The sequence below is a fragment of the Panulirus ornatus genome, chromosome 39, assembly GCF_036320965.1.
Source record: "Panulirus ornatus isolate Po-2019 chromosome 39, ASM3632096v1, whole genome shotgun sequence".
NCBI lineage: Eukaryota > Metazoa > Arthropoda > Malacostraca > Decapoda > Palinuridae > Panulirus > Panulirus ornatus.
In genome coordinates this window covers 14,165,872-14,181,393 of record NC_092262.1, presented here as the reverse complement: position 1 = coordinate 14,181,393, position 15,522 = coordinate 14,165,872, and the positions used below count along the sequence as shown (strand labels likewise).

At 40.2% G+C, this 15,522-nt stretch overlaps 1 protein-coding gene across 1 annotated transcript in view; it reads right to left on the bottom strand.

Annotated features, from left to right (window-relative positions):
- LOC139761194 (KICSTOR complex protein SZT2-like) overlaps positions 1-15,522 on the bottom strand; it is a 388,469-nt gene that overhangs the window by 40,131 nt on the left and 332,816 nt on the right. Inside the window, exons 63-65 of the mRNA XM_071685224.1 lie at positions 14,686-14,930; positions 9,053-9,212; positions 8,549-8,599 (exon numbers count right to left, since the gene is read on the bottom strand). Coding sequence (XP_071541325.1) covers positions 8,549-8,599; positions 9,053-9,212; positions 14,686-14,930 — 456 coding nt within the window. The remainder of the gene's footprint in view (positions 1-8,548; positions 8,600-9,052; positions 9,213-14,685; positions 14,931-15,522) is intronic.

Here is a 15,522-nt window from a genome sequence, read left to right as displayed (position 1 = left end):
TAATAATGATAATAATAATAATAATAATAATAATAATAATAATAATAATAATAATAACAATGATACCTGATGGTTTATTGATTAAAAAATGCAGCAACTGGCTCAAAATAAATACAAGAAAATATATACATTCAAGGCAAGAAAGGTATAATAAGGGGAAAGTTTATCAAATAAACAGTCTTTACACAAACATTACAAATAAACAGTCTTTACACAAACATTAAGAGTTCTTTAAAATGTACACAATGATCAGAATGGGGCTATTCCTGGAGGAGCCTGAATGTGCTGGGATGGGCTTGATGCTGCTGCTGTGATGTAAAGCTGCAACTCTGGGATATGGGATCTCTGGTTACAGGAAGTGATGGTGATGAGGATAGCGTGGAAGCTTCTTCCCAAACTGTTTGATGAGGTCCAGGTGATGGTTGAAGAGAGTTGGGAGGACGAGTAAGTTTAGCATCTCTTGACAATTGGTAGAGAGTCATCATGGATGATCATGAATACCCTTTCCTGCAACTTTCATGGTAAATGATGTTGTGTGGTTAATAGGGAAGACCAGGTGGGTGAGACCTTGGTAAATTTATGAAGAATTCAAGATGTGTAGATGTTCTTGACTTCAGGTACAATGAGTCCAAGGGCATTGAGTTTATGGAGAATGCGGAGACGATAAGCGGAGGATTTGATAACTATAATGATGTTTCTTCCACCTTAATTCATTGTCCTGGGTGACATTAAGAAACTTAATGGACGGAACAATCCAAAGAGGTTTAGACCCTTGTGAGACAATATGGGATGTAACATAACTGGAGGCGAGACTGATAAGCATAACTATACTCTTGGTTTGGTTGATAGGGATGTGCTATGTCTACTGATATGTCAACTGAGATCAACAGGAGAGGATCAAGAAACAGAAAAGGACTCCACAGGTTAACATCTGTTCCTAGGCTGGCTCTAACCCATGGTTCGAAACAGTATTGCAGCTTGTTCTTCAGTGATGCATATCTAGTAACTAATCCTTGTGTGGCTCCCTCTCTATGGGGCCCATACACTTAAAAATGGTAGAAACTCAGAAGGGAGAGGGATTGAGAGAAATAACACATACGATGAACATGCTGGTCACCTTGATAATTCTCAAATCAACACATGTAAGTCACATATAAAACAATTATGAACATAACATAATTTCAATTATTATCATACAAATGCCACTTAAAAACTATTTTGTCAATCAAAACATGGTACTTTGGTGCATGAAAAACAGACTAAAAGACATGCTTATAGATGAGGCAGCAACACTGGCAATATATACAATGCATGTATACACTATGTACAGTACTCTTAATAAACTAAATCAGCATGTATAAAAAAAGAAAGAAAAAGGATACTCATCCATGTAAAGGATGAAGCCAGTCTATAGTGGTGGCATCATTTGAAAGTCCAAGAACCTAGAAAAATGGGCAGTGCTTGTGGCTGGTAATAAGTGAGTTGGTGATGTCAACCAGATGGTGGTTACTTATTAACCAAGAGCAGACTTAAAATGAATGAGTCACTGCAATCACTGATGAGTGGTCAGAAAAGGGTGAGGTACGCCAATGTTCCCTCACTGGAAATACCAAGGGCTGGAAGGTTCTGACCCTGATTGTCCTAAAAAAAATCCCGAAGAATCTCGCTCATGCTTGTGGGACAATCAGCAATGGAGAGATAATGTAAAATAGCAGTGAGGCATTAGTTAGCTGCCATGGGATGAAGAGTGATGTCAGATGATATAGAGACTGATGCAGCATACCAACACACCACCTCTAAATTGGCTCTCTGGTAACAAATGTTATCCCTATCACAGTATTGTTTCAGCTATACAGTAGCTGGAGTACATCAAAAATAAAACAGCAAAAAGAAGAAAAGAAAACAAAGAATGTCATAATAATAGATTTATATCAAATGGAAACTGTGTGAAAAGGAGCTTCATCCTCCCCCACCCCTCATATGAGACCTTGTCCTGAACCACAATAACTTGTGTACACAAATGACCACTAAAGCGACTACCTGGTATGACTAAATGACTGCTCTAAACTGTTACTGTTGTGCTTGAGATCTACACTAGCTGTCATAAAGAAAAATAAAACATTAAACAAAGAAACTGAGATTGTCAAGAAATAAAAAGGAAATTACATCACAGAGGGAGTGTGTGTGGATATACCTCATCTTCCTTCCTTCTCTCCCTCACACATCACACTGTCCACACCACACCTCTTAACACACCCATCCATGAACAGACACTGAGGACAACAGTATGGTCAATTTTACCTTGTGTATGTGACTGAATGTGTATTACAACATGGCTCTGGATCCACAAAAATTTTCAATTTGTATAACATATTACAAAATGACTAAATAAAGTATTAATCATTATTATTACCATCATTATTATTTCACTATCAATTCATTTATTTATCATACTTTGTCGCTGTCTCCCGTGTTACTGAGACAGCACAAGGAAACAGACGAAAGAATGGCCCCACCCACCCACATAAACATGTATATACATACATGTCCAGACACGCGCATATACATACCTATACATTTCAACGTATACATATATATACATACACAGACGTACACATATATACACATGTACATAATTCATACTTGCTGCCTTTATTCATTCCCGTCGCCACCCTGCCACACATGAAATGACAACCCCCTTACCCCCGCACGCGCACGACGTAGCGACCGCTAGGAAAAGACAACAAAGGCCACATTCGTTCACACCCAGTCTCTACCTGTCATGTATAATGCACCAAAACCACAGCTCCCTTTCCACATCCAGGCCCCACAAATCTTTCCATGGTTTACCCCAGATGCTTCACATGCCCTGGTTCAACACACTGACAGCATGTCTGACCCCGGTTTACCATATCATTCCAATTCACTCTATTCCTTGCACACCTTTCACCCTCCTGCATGTTCAGGCTCCGATCACTCAAAATCTTTTTCACTCCATCCTTCCACCTCCAATTTGGTCTCCCACTTCTCCTCCTTCCCTCCACCTCTGACACATATATCCTCTTTGTGAATCTTTCCTCACTCATTCTCTCCATGTGACCAAATCATTTCAATACACCCTCTTCTGCTCTCTCAACCACACTCTTTTTATTACCACACATCTCTCTTACCCTTTCATTACTTACTTGATAAAACCACCTCACACCACATATTGTCCTCAAACATCTCACTTCCAACACAACCACCCTCCTCCGCACAACTCTATCTATAGCCCACGCCTCACAACCATATAACATTGTCGGAACCACTATTCATTCAAACATACCCATTTTTGCTTTACGAGATAATGTTCTCACCTTCCACACATTTTTCAATGCTCCCAGAACTTTCACCCCTTCCCCCACCCTATGACTCACTTCCGCTTCCGTGGTTCCATCCGCAGGCAAATCCACTCCCAGATACCTAAAACAGTTCACTTCCTCCAGTTTTTCTCCATTCAAACGTACCTCCCAATTGACTTGTCCCTCAACCTTACTGTACCTAATAACCTTGCTCTTATTCATATTTGCTCAGTTTGCGGCAGGGGGTGCGTGATGTCTCCATGGTTTTTTAATTTGTTTATGGATGGGGTTGTTAAGGAGGTGAATGCAAGAGTTTTGGAGAGAGGGGCAAGTATGCAGTCTTTCGCAGATGAGAGAGCTTGGGAAGTGAGTCAGCTGTTGTTTGCTGATGATACAGTGCTGGTGGCTGATTCGGGTGAGAAACTGCAGAAACTGGTGACTGACTTTGATAAAGTATGTGAAAGACGAAAGCTGAGAGTAAATTATTATCATTATCATTACTAATTGCTTAGGGGTCTCCTCAAGGTTGTTTTGTAAAAATATGTTCCATTTGTGTGAACCAGACAATGCAACACTTAATAAAACAACTGGTTTATTGAGAAATGAAAATGCAACTCAATCATAAAACCTGAACACAGATATTTGTAGGGGCCAACAAAGGAGGAGCAATGAAATAGAAGGAGATATAGTTCAATAGGAAATGTCATAAAGCAAAACAGCTCTGGCATGTACAAGTAGAAGATGAAAAAGACATTGAAGCTAGTCAGCTATGAAAGATACAGGAGAGCAAGGATTGACTTCTGCATGGTATGGGAGGAAGAGAAAGATTTTAGAAAGAGCATTGTGGAAAATGAAAAAAAAAATCCAGACCTAATCCAAGCATTCTATAAGAACAAGCCATCAGTTAAAGAGGAGCTAATCAAGCTAAAGGATAAAGAAGGAAGAATTCTTGAGGATAATACAAAAATATGAGAAACAGAATGATAAATTTAAAAGTGTTTTCACTGTGGAAGAATAATGCACAACCATCAACAAGACAGAAGGGGGATGAAGTCTTGGGAGGTATAAAAATTGACAGAAATAATATCATCCAATCCATCAAGTATGTCATTTACATACACCAAGAACAGCAATGGACTCAAGACTGATCCCTGCAGCATGTCACTTGTGACTGCAGCCCAATTTGCAGCCCTCACCTGCATCCTTTGCTCCCTTCCACTAAGGTTATCTTCAATTTAGTAAAGGAACCTACACCTTGTACTTGCCTGAAGCTCCATCTTCTTTATCATCCTTCACTGGGGTACACTGTAAAGGCTTTCTGGCAGTCCAAGAACACCCAGTATACATAACTATCCCTCTTTTTAATCTATAATGCATCTCAACCTTTCATAGATATCTGAAAGATTGGTCATGAACTCCTTTCCTTGAAATTGTGTTGCCTCATATTGTGAAAGCTTATTATTTTATGAACTCCTTTCCTTGAAATTGTGTTGCCTCATATTGTGAAAGCTTATTATTTTATGAACTCCTTTCCTTGAAACTGTGTTGCCTCATATTGTAAAAGCTTATCATTTTCATATAATTGTTCATTTGGTTACTGATTAGCTTTTCCAGTGTTTCACAAACCCCTCTTGTTCAGTGAGAATGGCCTGTGGTTCAGCACAATTTCCCAATCACCTTCTTAAATAGAGTCACAACATTAGCCCTCTTCCATACCTTTGGAACTAAACTTTGCTCAGACAATTTACAGAGCAATATTTTGACTGATTTAACAAGCGCCTCAAAACATTCCTTCAGCACACGTGGGGACATTTCATCAGGACCATGAGCCTTATATGGAGCTCCATCTCTTGAGCATTCTTTGCTATATAGCACAACCTTTTACACATCTGCCTGCTCTCTCCATTCATGTCATGCTCATTTAATTCATTCCATTCATCCACCACTCTCATACTATAAAAGTAGTTCTTACATCTTTGATAAGTATCTTTCTTAATTTCATGTTATGTTCTCTGGATGTTTTATTCCTACATGCTTGGAAGACCTCATTGTTTACATCATCAGTTTTGTTTTAATCACTTATGATCAGGTCGTCCCTCATTCTCACCTCTTGACATGCATGCATACTTGGACACAACATGTGAATAATGAAGGTAATAAAATAGCTCTTCCTCAACTTCACAAAGATAAACTAAAAACTGCATCTAAATAAATGGAGAGGGAAATGTTCAACAAGCTGTTCATAATGTACATTTAACTCAAATCTAAATATGCTTCTCAAGTCTGGTCACTGTGTTTAAAGAAACACCTACAGAAAAAGGTCCAGAAGAGGACAACAAATACTGCACCTAAACTTGATCGTAATGTTTAAAGAAAGAGAATGACATTGCTGACACTGAACAGCTCATGCTCAAATGTAACGACAGAACAATCTGTAGTTATAACATGAAAATAAGCAAGACATTTGTTAGAAAGGATGAGTGAAAGTATTTCCATACCGTCTGAGTAGTGGATGAATGGAATAACTAATGAAATTTTGAATTCTTGCAAGAGTTAAGAATAATGCACAATAGAAGAGAAAGTTTAAGATGGAACCTTCAAGTGTGGAACTCCTTTCCTGAACTGTTCACACAGGTAATTACAAATTGGTAATTATACACAGCTCTGGTGAAGGGAAATATTATAAGTGCAGCTTGTAAGAGGCCTGAATGAAGGAGTACTTCTCCCAGCTCTGATGAATGGATGCCAAACTTACATTTATACTAATGAGGATAGGTAAAAGACAAGAGCAATACACAAGAGTATGTAAATCAATAAAGCTGCAATTAAGAGGAGAGATATGAGTACAGAATAGAGATATTCAGGATATATTTGAAAAAAACTATGAGAAAGGCAGATGGATGAAAACGTTTAGTTTGATATGGTCAGGTAAAGCACATGGCTGGGAGCATTATGAACATATACCATAGTATAGCTGAAGCTAAAAGGAATAAAGATAGACTGTGGTGTGTGAAAGAACTTACACAGGCAAGTATTATTTTAGATAAAATGCAAGTTGTTGTTCGCTGATGATACAGCGCTGGTGGCTGATTCATGTGAGAAACTGCAGAAGCTGGTGACTGAGTTTGGTAAAGTGTGTGGAAGAAGAAAGTTAAGAGTAAATGTGAATAAGAGCAAGGTTATTAGGTACAGTAGGGTTGAGGGTCAAGTCAATTGGGAGGTGAGTTTGAATGGAGAAAAACTGGAGGAAGTGAAGTGTTTTAGATATCTGGGAGTGGATCTGTCAGCGGATGGAACCATGGAAGCGGAAGTGGATCATAGGGTGGGGGAGGGGGCGAAAATTTTGGGAGCCTTGAAAAATGTGTGGAAGTCGAGAACATTATCTCGGAAAGCAAAAATGGGTATGTTTGAAGGAATAGTGGTTCCAACAATGTTGTATGGTTGCGAGGCATGGGCTATGGATAGAGTTGTGCGCAGGAGGATGGATGTGCTGGAAATGAGATGTTTGAGGACAATGTGTGGTGTGAGGTGGTTTGATCGAGTAAGTAACGTAAGGGTAAGAGAGATGTGTGGAAATAAAAAGAGCGTGGTTGAGAGAGCAGAAGAGGGTGTTTTGAAATGGTTTGGGCACATGGAGAGAATGAGTGAGGAAAGATTGACCAAGAGGATATATGTGTCGGAGGTGGAGGGAACGAGGAGAAGAGGGAGACCAAATTGGAGGTGGAAAGATGGAGTGAAAAAGATTTTGTGTGATCGGGGCCTGAACATGCAGGAGGGTGAAAGGAGGGCAAGGAATAGAGTGAATTGGAGTGATGTGGTATACAGGGGTTGACGTGCTGTCAGTGGAGTGAATCAAGGCATGTGAAGCGTCTGGGGTAAACCATGGAAAGCTGTGTAGGTATGTATATTTGCGTGTGTGGACGTGTGTATGTACATGTGTATGGGGGGGGGGTTGGGCCATTTCTTTCGTCTGTTTCCTTGCGCTACCTCGCATACGCGGGAGACAGCGACAAAGTATAAAAAAAAAAAAAAAAAAAAAAAATGCAAGAGAAGTGATTTGGGATCAAATAAAATGGGAGCATTTCATATGATGGTAGTGTGAAAAAAACTTTGGTTTCAATGAAATAATTCAGTGTGCAAAGTGAAAAAGAAGCACAATGTGGAAGTTCATATTTCACTTTACCAAACTGGACATGGGTTGATAAAGTGTATGAATGAATTAATAAGCTAAATGCATCTAATCCACCGTATGGACCTCATCAACTCCAATGAGAATGGTGTCAAAGATTACCGACATACAAACATATAAACACATAAAGACAATTTCTAGAGGATTGCAAGGGTGTTAACAAAGACCATCTTATACGGTCAGGGGTAACTTTCAAAGAAGAGGACTTACTTGGAAGCTAGAAAAAAAGTGTCAGGAGGGATGCAAGGAAATATATCAGTAATGGATATGTGAAACATGTAGAGCAAAAATGAAGTAAATGAAGACAGCAATGAAAAACTGAAGTCTGCATGACAAAAATGTAAGGTTCAAAATCCCTCCACTTATCATTATACTTTATATCAATCAACCTTATGACCCCTTTTATGAGACTCCTGCAACTTCATGATGGGTTCCTCTGGAATGGGAACTTCTTAGATGAGACTCTACTCCTTTTAGTTCATTGACAATGAAGCCTCACCAAAGGTGACCTCTTACTCACAACCTTACCACCTACAGGAAGAGTCTAGCAATACCCCCCTCCCCAAGTGCACACACACGTAATTGCACAGACACAGACTTCATAATTCCTGTATGTAACCAGCTAATAAAATATAAAGAATACAACTTACCATATAGTCATCAGTAAGAGTTTGCTCTTAGCTGTACCTATTCAAAACTTCTCTTAAGTTTGTTTCTATAAAGTGAATATAAAAATTATCACTGCAGTTTTTAATTCTTTAAGTGTACTCCCTAAAACACTCATTACAACAAAATCAGTTTGTGAACATAAGAGAATGCAACACACACTGCACAGTCCTCTACATCATATACAGTAATTTTCATGCATAGAGTGCATTTCATTTACAATCCTTTACAAAAAGAAATCTTTTTTAACAAAAGCAATAAAACATGGTTAGAGTGGTTTAATAGTATCTATAATTATACACACAAACTATCTCATCTACATAGCTCAACAGAATACCAAATTGGCACTGACCTGTGAGGACAATTTTTTCCCCTCTAGTCTACATGATTCCAATACATATATCTGCAAAAAGAAAAACAAGAACTCAAGAAAATTATTCATATGATACACAATCATAGCTTCTGGTAAAATAGTAACTGATTACATACCTACAATTCATATTACCAAAACTGAAATATAAACATTTATAAGCAAAATTCATTATCACAAAACATTCAAGGCACAAATTCCAAAATCATATGCTACACTTCTAACATCTTATGCCAAAACTGCACCAAAAACTGCACTCCAATATAAAATTCTTGGACATATGATATGGCATATGCAAAAGGTGGGTTTTGAAGAATAAAGAGAAATGATCTCTGCAAGTTGGAGACCCCATTACTTATGTGGCTCTTCAACCATGGAGAGGATATTGGTCTTATGGTCACATCCACACAAACCATGTGGTGTACACAAAAACCTTTAACTTTTAAAGACTATTGCAAAAAAGTTACAAAACTTCTTGGTCCTTACCTTTGCTGAGAAGTAGGGCTCTGAGAAGAAAATTTCCAGAAGAATAGTACCGCCTAGGACATTCTTCAGTAAATAAGTAGACTCTTTAGTGACCTGTTCATTAAATCGTACTTCCTTTACATGGACACCGCGGTTCTCTGACTCTCGGCCATTGCTGCGACTAGTTATCAAAGATAAAAGAGTTCTTACAATTGAATAACAATCATACATATTCAATGAACATATCAGCAAATATTTACTAACTGCATACTTCCATTCCAGACACTAGGGGACAGTCTAATTTTGTGGGAAGCTGGACCTGGAAGCATTGGAAGCCATATTTTGTGTGTGTGTGTGTGTGTGTGTGTGTGTGTGTGTGTGTGTATGTGTGTGTGTGTGGAGCTGTATGAATGGAGAATGCAATCTCACTTGAGGAATCAACTTTGGGTAAAAACTGTAAAAGTATGTAGCACTTCTACTAGAGTGGAAGTTCAGGTTCTACTTTAACATACTGTATGTAGGTTCAAGATATGCAAGTAATCTGAGAGCCTGTATGTACCTGATCCACCCCATGGGTTTGGGGACACAGTTATTGATTATTAGCCAGATGGAGGTGGAAGGATGGATTGAAGAAGATTTTGAGCAATCAGGGCCTGAACATACAGGATGGTGACAGGCGAGCAAGGAATAGAGTGAATTGGAACGATGCTGTATACCAGGGTCGACGTGCTGTCAATGGACTGAACCAGGGAAGGTGAAGTGTTTGGGGTAAACCATGGAAAGGTTTGTGGGGCCTGGATGTGGAAAGGGAGCTGTGGTATTGTGGCAATGGGAATGGATGAAGGCAGCAAGTATGAATATGTACATGTGTATATATGTCTGTGTACGTATATGTATGTATATGTTGAAATGTATATACAAGTATATGTGCGGGTATGGGCATTTATGCGGTGGGAGTATGTGATAGAGTATAAGAAAGTAAACTCTAGATTGATATGGGTAAAACTGAAAGTGGATGGAGAGAGATGGGTGATCATTGGTGCATATGCACCTGGGCATGAACAGAAAGACCATGAGAGGCAAGTGTTTTGGGAGCAGCTGAGTGAGAGTGTTAGTAGTTTTGATGCAAGAGACCGGGTTATAGTGATGGGTCATTTGAATGCAAAGGTGAGGAATGTGGCAGTTGGGGGAATAATTGGTGTACATGGGGTGTTCAGTGTTGTAAATGGAAATGGTGAAGAGCTTGTAGATTTATGTGCTGAAAAAGGACTGGTGATTGGGAATGCCTGGTTTAAAAAGATACATATACATAAGTATACATATGTAAGTAGGAGAGATGGCCAGAGAGCGTTATTGGATTACGTGTTAATTGATAGGCGTGGGAAAGAGAAACTTTTGGATGTTAACGTGCTGAGAGGTGCAACTGGAGGGATGTTTGATCATTATCTTGTGGAGGCAAAGGTGAGGATTTGTAGAGGTTTTCAGAGAAGAAGAGAGAATGTTGGGGTGAAGAGGGTGGTGAGAGTAAGTGAGCTTGGGATGGAGACTTGTGTGAGGAAGTACCAGGAGAGGCTGAGTGCAGAATGGAAAAAGGTGAGAACAAAGGAGGTAAGGGGAGTGGGGGAAGAATGGGATGTATTTAGGGAAGCAGTGATGGCTTGCGCAAAAGATGCTTGTGGCATGAGAAGCATAGGGGGTGGGCAGATTAGAAAAGGTAGTGAGTGGTGGGATGAAGAAGTATGATTATCAGTGAAAGAGAAAAGAGAGGCATTTGGACAGTTTTTGCAGGGAAATAATGCAAATGACTGGGAGATGTATAAAATAAGGAGGCAGGAGGTCAAGAGAAAGGTGCAAGAGGTGATAAAGAGGGCAAATGAGAGTTTAGGTAAAAAAGTATCATTAAATTTTAGGGAGAATAAAAAGATGTTTTGGAAGGAGATAATAAAGTGCGTAAGACAAGGGAGCAAAAGGGAACTTCAGTGAAGGGCGCAAATGGGGAGGTGATAACAAGTAGTTGATTGAGAGGGTGAAGGCATGTACAGAGCATCAGATTGGGGAAGAGCAGTGTGGTTTCAGAGGTGGTAGAGGATGTGTGGATCAGGTGTTTGCTTTGAAGAATGTATGTGAGAAATACTTAGAAAAGCAAATGGATTTGTATGTAGCATTTATGGATCTGGAGAAGGCATATGATAGAGTTGATAGAGATGCTCTGTGGAAAGTATTAAGAATATATGGTGTGGGAGGCAAGTTGTTAGAAGCAGTGAAAAGTTTTAATCGAGGATGTAAGGCACGTGTACGTGTAGGAAGAGAGGAAAGTGATTGGTTCTCAGTGAATGTAGGTTTGCGGCAAGGGTGTGTGATGTCTCCATGGTTGTTTAATTTGTTTATGGATGGGGTTGTTAGTGAGGTGAATTCAAGAGTTTTGGAAAGAGGGGCAAGTATGAAGTCTGTTGGGGATGAGAGAGCTTGGGAAGTGAGTCTGTTATTGTTTGCTGATGATACAGCGCTGGTGGCTGATTCATGTGAGAAACTGCAGAAGGTGGTGACTGAGTTTGGTAAAGAGTGTGAAAGAAGAAAGTTAAGAGTAAATGTGAATAAGAGCAAGGTTATTAGGTAGAGTAGGGTTGAGGGTCAAGTCAATTGGGAGGTAAGTTTGAATGGAGAAAAACTGGAGGAAGTAAAGTGTTTTAGATATCTGGGAGTGGATCTGGCAGTGGATGGAACCATGGAAGCAGAAGTGGATCATAGGGAGGGGGAGGGGGCGAAAATTCTGGGAGCCTTGAAGAATGTGTGGAAGTCGAGAACATTATCTCGGAAAGCAAAAATAGGTATGTTTGAAGGAATAGTGGTTCCAACAATGTTGTATGGTTGCGAGGCTTGGGCTATGGATAGAGTTGTGCGCAGGAGGATGGATGTGCTGGAAATGAGATGTTTGAGGACAATGTGTGGTGTGAGGTGGTTTGATCGAGTAAGTAACGTAAGGATAAGAGAGATGTGTGGAAATAAAAAGAGCGTAGTTGAGAGAGCAGAAGAGGGTGTTTTGAAATGGTTTGGGCACATGGAGAGAATGAGTGAGGAAAGATTGACCAAGAGGATATATGTGTCGGAGGTGGAGGGAACGAGGAGAAGTGGGAGACCAAATTGGAGGTGGAAAGATGGAGTGAAAAAGATTTTATGTGATCGGGGCCTGAACATGCAGGAGGGTGAAAGGAGGGCAAGGAATAGAGTGAATTGGATCGATGTGGTATACCAGGGTTGACGTGCTGTCAGTGGGTTGAATCAGGGCATGTGAAGCGTCTGGGGTAAACCATGGAAAGCTGTGTAGGTATGTATATTTGCGTGTGTGGACGTATGTATATACATGTGTATGGGGGTGGGTTGAGCTATTTCTTTCGTCTGTTTCCTTGAGCTACCTCGCAGATGCGGGAGACAGCGACAAAGCAAGAAAAAAAAAAATGACTCATGGTGAGGTGCCTGAGGATTGGCGGAATGCTTGCATAGTGCCATAGTACAAAGGTGAAGGGGATAAAAGTGAGTGCTCAAATTACAGAGGTATAAGTCTGTTGAGTATTCCTGGGAAATTATATGGGGGGTATTGACTGAGAGGGTGAAGGACTGTACAGAGCATCAGATTGGGGAAGAGCAGTGTGGTTTCAGAAGTGGTACAGGATGGATGGATCAGGTGTTTGCTTTGAAGAATGTATGTGAGAAATACTTAGAAAAGCAAATGGATTTGTATGTAGCATTTATGGCAGAAGCAGTGAAAAGTTTTTATCGAGGATGTAAGGCATGTGTAAGTGTAGGAAGAGAGGAAAGCGATTGGTTCTCAGTGAATGTAGGTTTGCGGCAGGGGTGTATGATGTCTCCACGGTTGTTTAATTTGTTTATGGAGGGGGTTGTTAGGGAGTTGAATACAAGAGTTTTGGAAAGAGGGGCAAGTATGAAGTCTGTTGTGGATGAGAGAGCCTGGGAAGTGAGTCAGTTGTTGTTCGCTGATGATACAGCGCTGGTGGCTGATTCATGTGAGAAACTGCAGAAGCTGGTGACTGAGTTTGGTAAAGTGTGTGAAAGAAGAAAGTTAAGAGTAAATGTGAATAAGAGCAAGGTTATTAGGTACAGTAGGGTTGAGGGTCAAGTCAATTTGGAGGTAAGTTTGAATGGAGAAAAACTGGAGGAAGTAAAGTGTTTTAGATATCTGGGAGTGGATCTGGCAGTGGATGGAACCATGGAAGCGGAAGTGAATCATAGGGTGGGGGAGGGGGCGAAAATCCTGGGAGCCTTGAAGAATGTGTGGAAGTTGAGAACATTATCTCGGAAAGCAAAAATGGGTATGTTTGAAGGAATAGTGGTTCCAACAATGTTGTATAGTTGTGAGGCGTGGGCTATGGATAGAGTTGTGCGCAGAAGGGTGGATGTGCTGGAAATGAGATGTTTGAGGACAATGTGTGGTGTGAGGTGGTTTGATCGAGTAAGTAATGTAAGGGTAAGAGAGATGTGAGGAAATAAAAAGAGCGTGGTTGAGAAAGCAGAAGAAGGTGTTTTGAAATGGTTTGGGCACATGGAGAGAGTGAGTGAGGAAAGATTGACCAAGAGGATATATGTGTCGGAGGTGGAGGGAACGAGGAGAAGTGGGAGACCAAATTGGAGGTGGAAAGATGGAGTGAAAAAGATTTTGAGAGATCGGGGCCTGAACATGCAGGAGGGTGAAAGGCGGGCAAGGAATAGAGTGAAATGGATCGATGTGGTATACCGGGGTTGACGTGCTGTCAGTGGATTGAATCAGGGCATGTGAAGCATCTGGGGTAAACCATGGAAAGTTCTGTGGGGCCTGGATGTGGAAAGGGAGCTGTGGTTTTGGGCATTATTGCATGACAGATAGAGACTGAGTGTGAACAAATGGGGCCTTTGTTGTCTTTTCCTAGCGCTACCTCGCACACATGAGGGGGGGAGGGGGATGTTATTCCATGTGTGGCGAGGTGGCGATGGGAATGAATAAAGGCAGACAGTGTGAATTGTGTGCATGGGTATATATGTATGTGTCTGTGTGTGTATATATATGTGTACAGTGAGATGGATAGGTATGTATATTTGCGTGTGTGGATGTGTATGTATATACATGTGTATGGGGGTGGGTTGGGCCATTTCTTTCGTCTGTTTCCTTGCACTACCTCGCAAATGCGGGAGACAGCGACAAAGCAAAATAAATAAAAATAAATATCATTTATATTTGATCATTTCCAGCACATCCACCCTCCTCCGCACAACTATAGATAGAGTTGTGCGGAGGAGGGTGGATGTGCTGGAAATGAGATGTTTGAGGACATGTGGTGTGATAGGAGAGATAGGGGATAGGGGAGAAGGAATACTTCCCACACATTCCTCACATGTCGTAGAAGGTGACTAAAGGGGATGGGAGCGGGGGGGCTAGAAACCCTCCCCCCTTGTATTTTAACTTTCTAAATGGGGAAACAGAAATATAAATAAATATAAATAAATAATATAGATATGTGTGTATATGAGTGGCTGGGCCATTCTTTGTCTGTTTCCTTGCACTACCTGGCTGACGCATGAAACAGCAATTAAGTATAATAAATGAAATAAATAAATAAATATCATAACTACAATAAAAAACAGTATGTGATACAAATACTCACCCTCGTTGTTGGGGTGTATGTGTTACATTTAGCATGAGAAAACCAAGGCTTTGTAGGTACTGAATGTACTCTTTGATGTAACTGGAACAGAGAGCATCATGCCATTTTTCATCTCCACCAGTTACATGCCGTCGACGCTGACTAGGACTAGACAAGTTGGACTTAAATGACAATGAGCGCCGCAAATCAGTAGGGCCACTGCCACTAACACCTTTTACAGAACTACCAGAGTCATGACGTGAACGCTGCAAAAGAATTATATTGTTATTATCAAATCTTTTAGCCACATGTAAGGAATTAAATGCACTAAAAACATACACTAGGACATTGTTACAAATATAGTGCCCATGAGTCTTACAGAACATATGACGAGAAATTTACCCAAAGTCAACCATTTCACTCTTGTAGTATGACATAAAAGTTCACTCATTTACTATGGCACACAAGGATACGAAATATCTATGTTCAAATCCCAGTATCTCCGACATTCATTCCCTATGAGAACTCCCTCAAGAGGGTGGCTTTCAGCAAAAGTCTCCATTACTGGTGAACATTATCATATAAGGGAAAGATTCTGCATGTCACACTCATAATCCATATCAATGAGTCACAAACCTATAATTGATTTTTCATTTCCTTCTCTTAAATCATTTCTCTTTTCATTTCCTCTCCTTTCAATCATGTAGACTACATCTCTAAGCTTGTTGTGCCCTCACTATTTACAGACTAAATGCAAATTTTTCACACAAAAGATGGATTAAACTTTTCCTTGTACCTCCATTTCCAACATGTATACGTCTTATGCATCCTCTACATACATCCAAACTATTGCAGCAC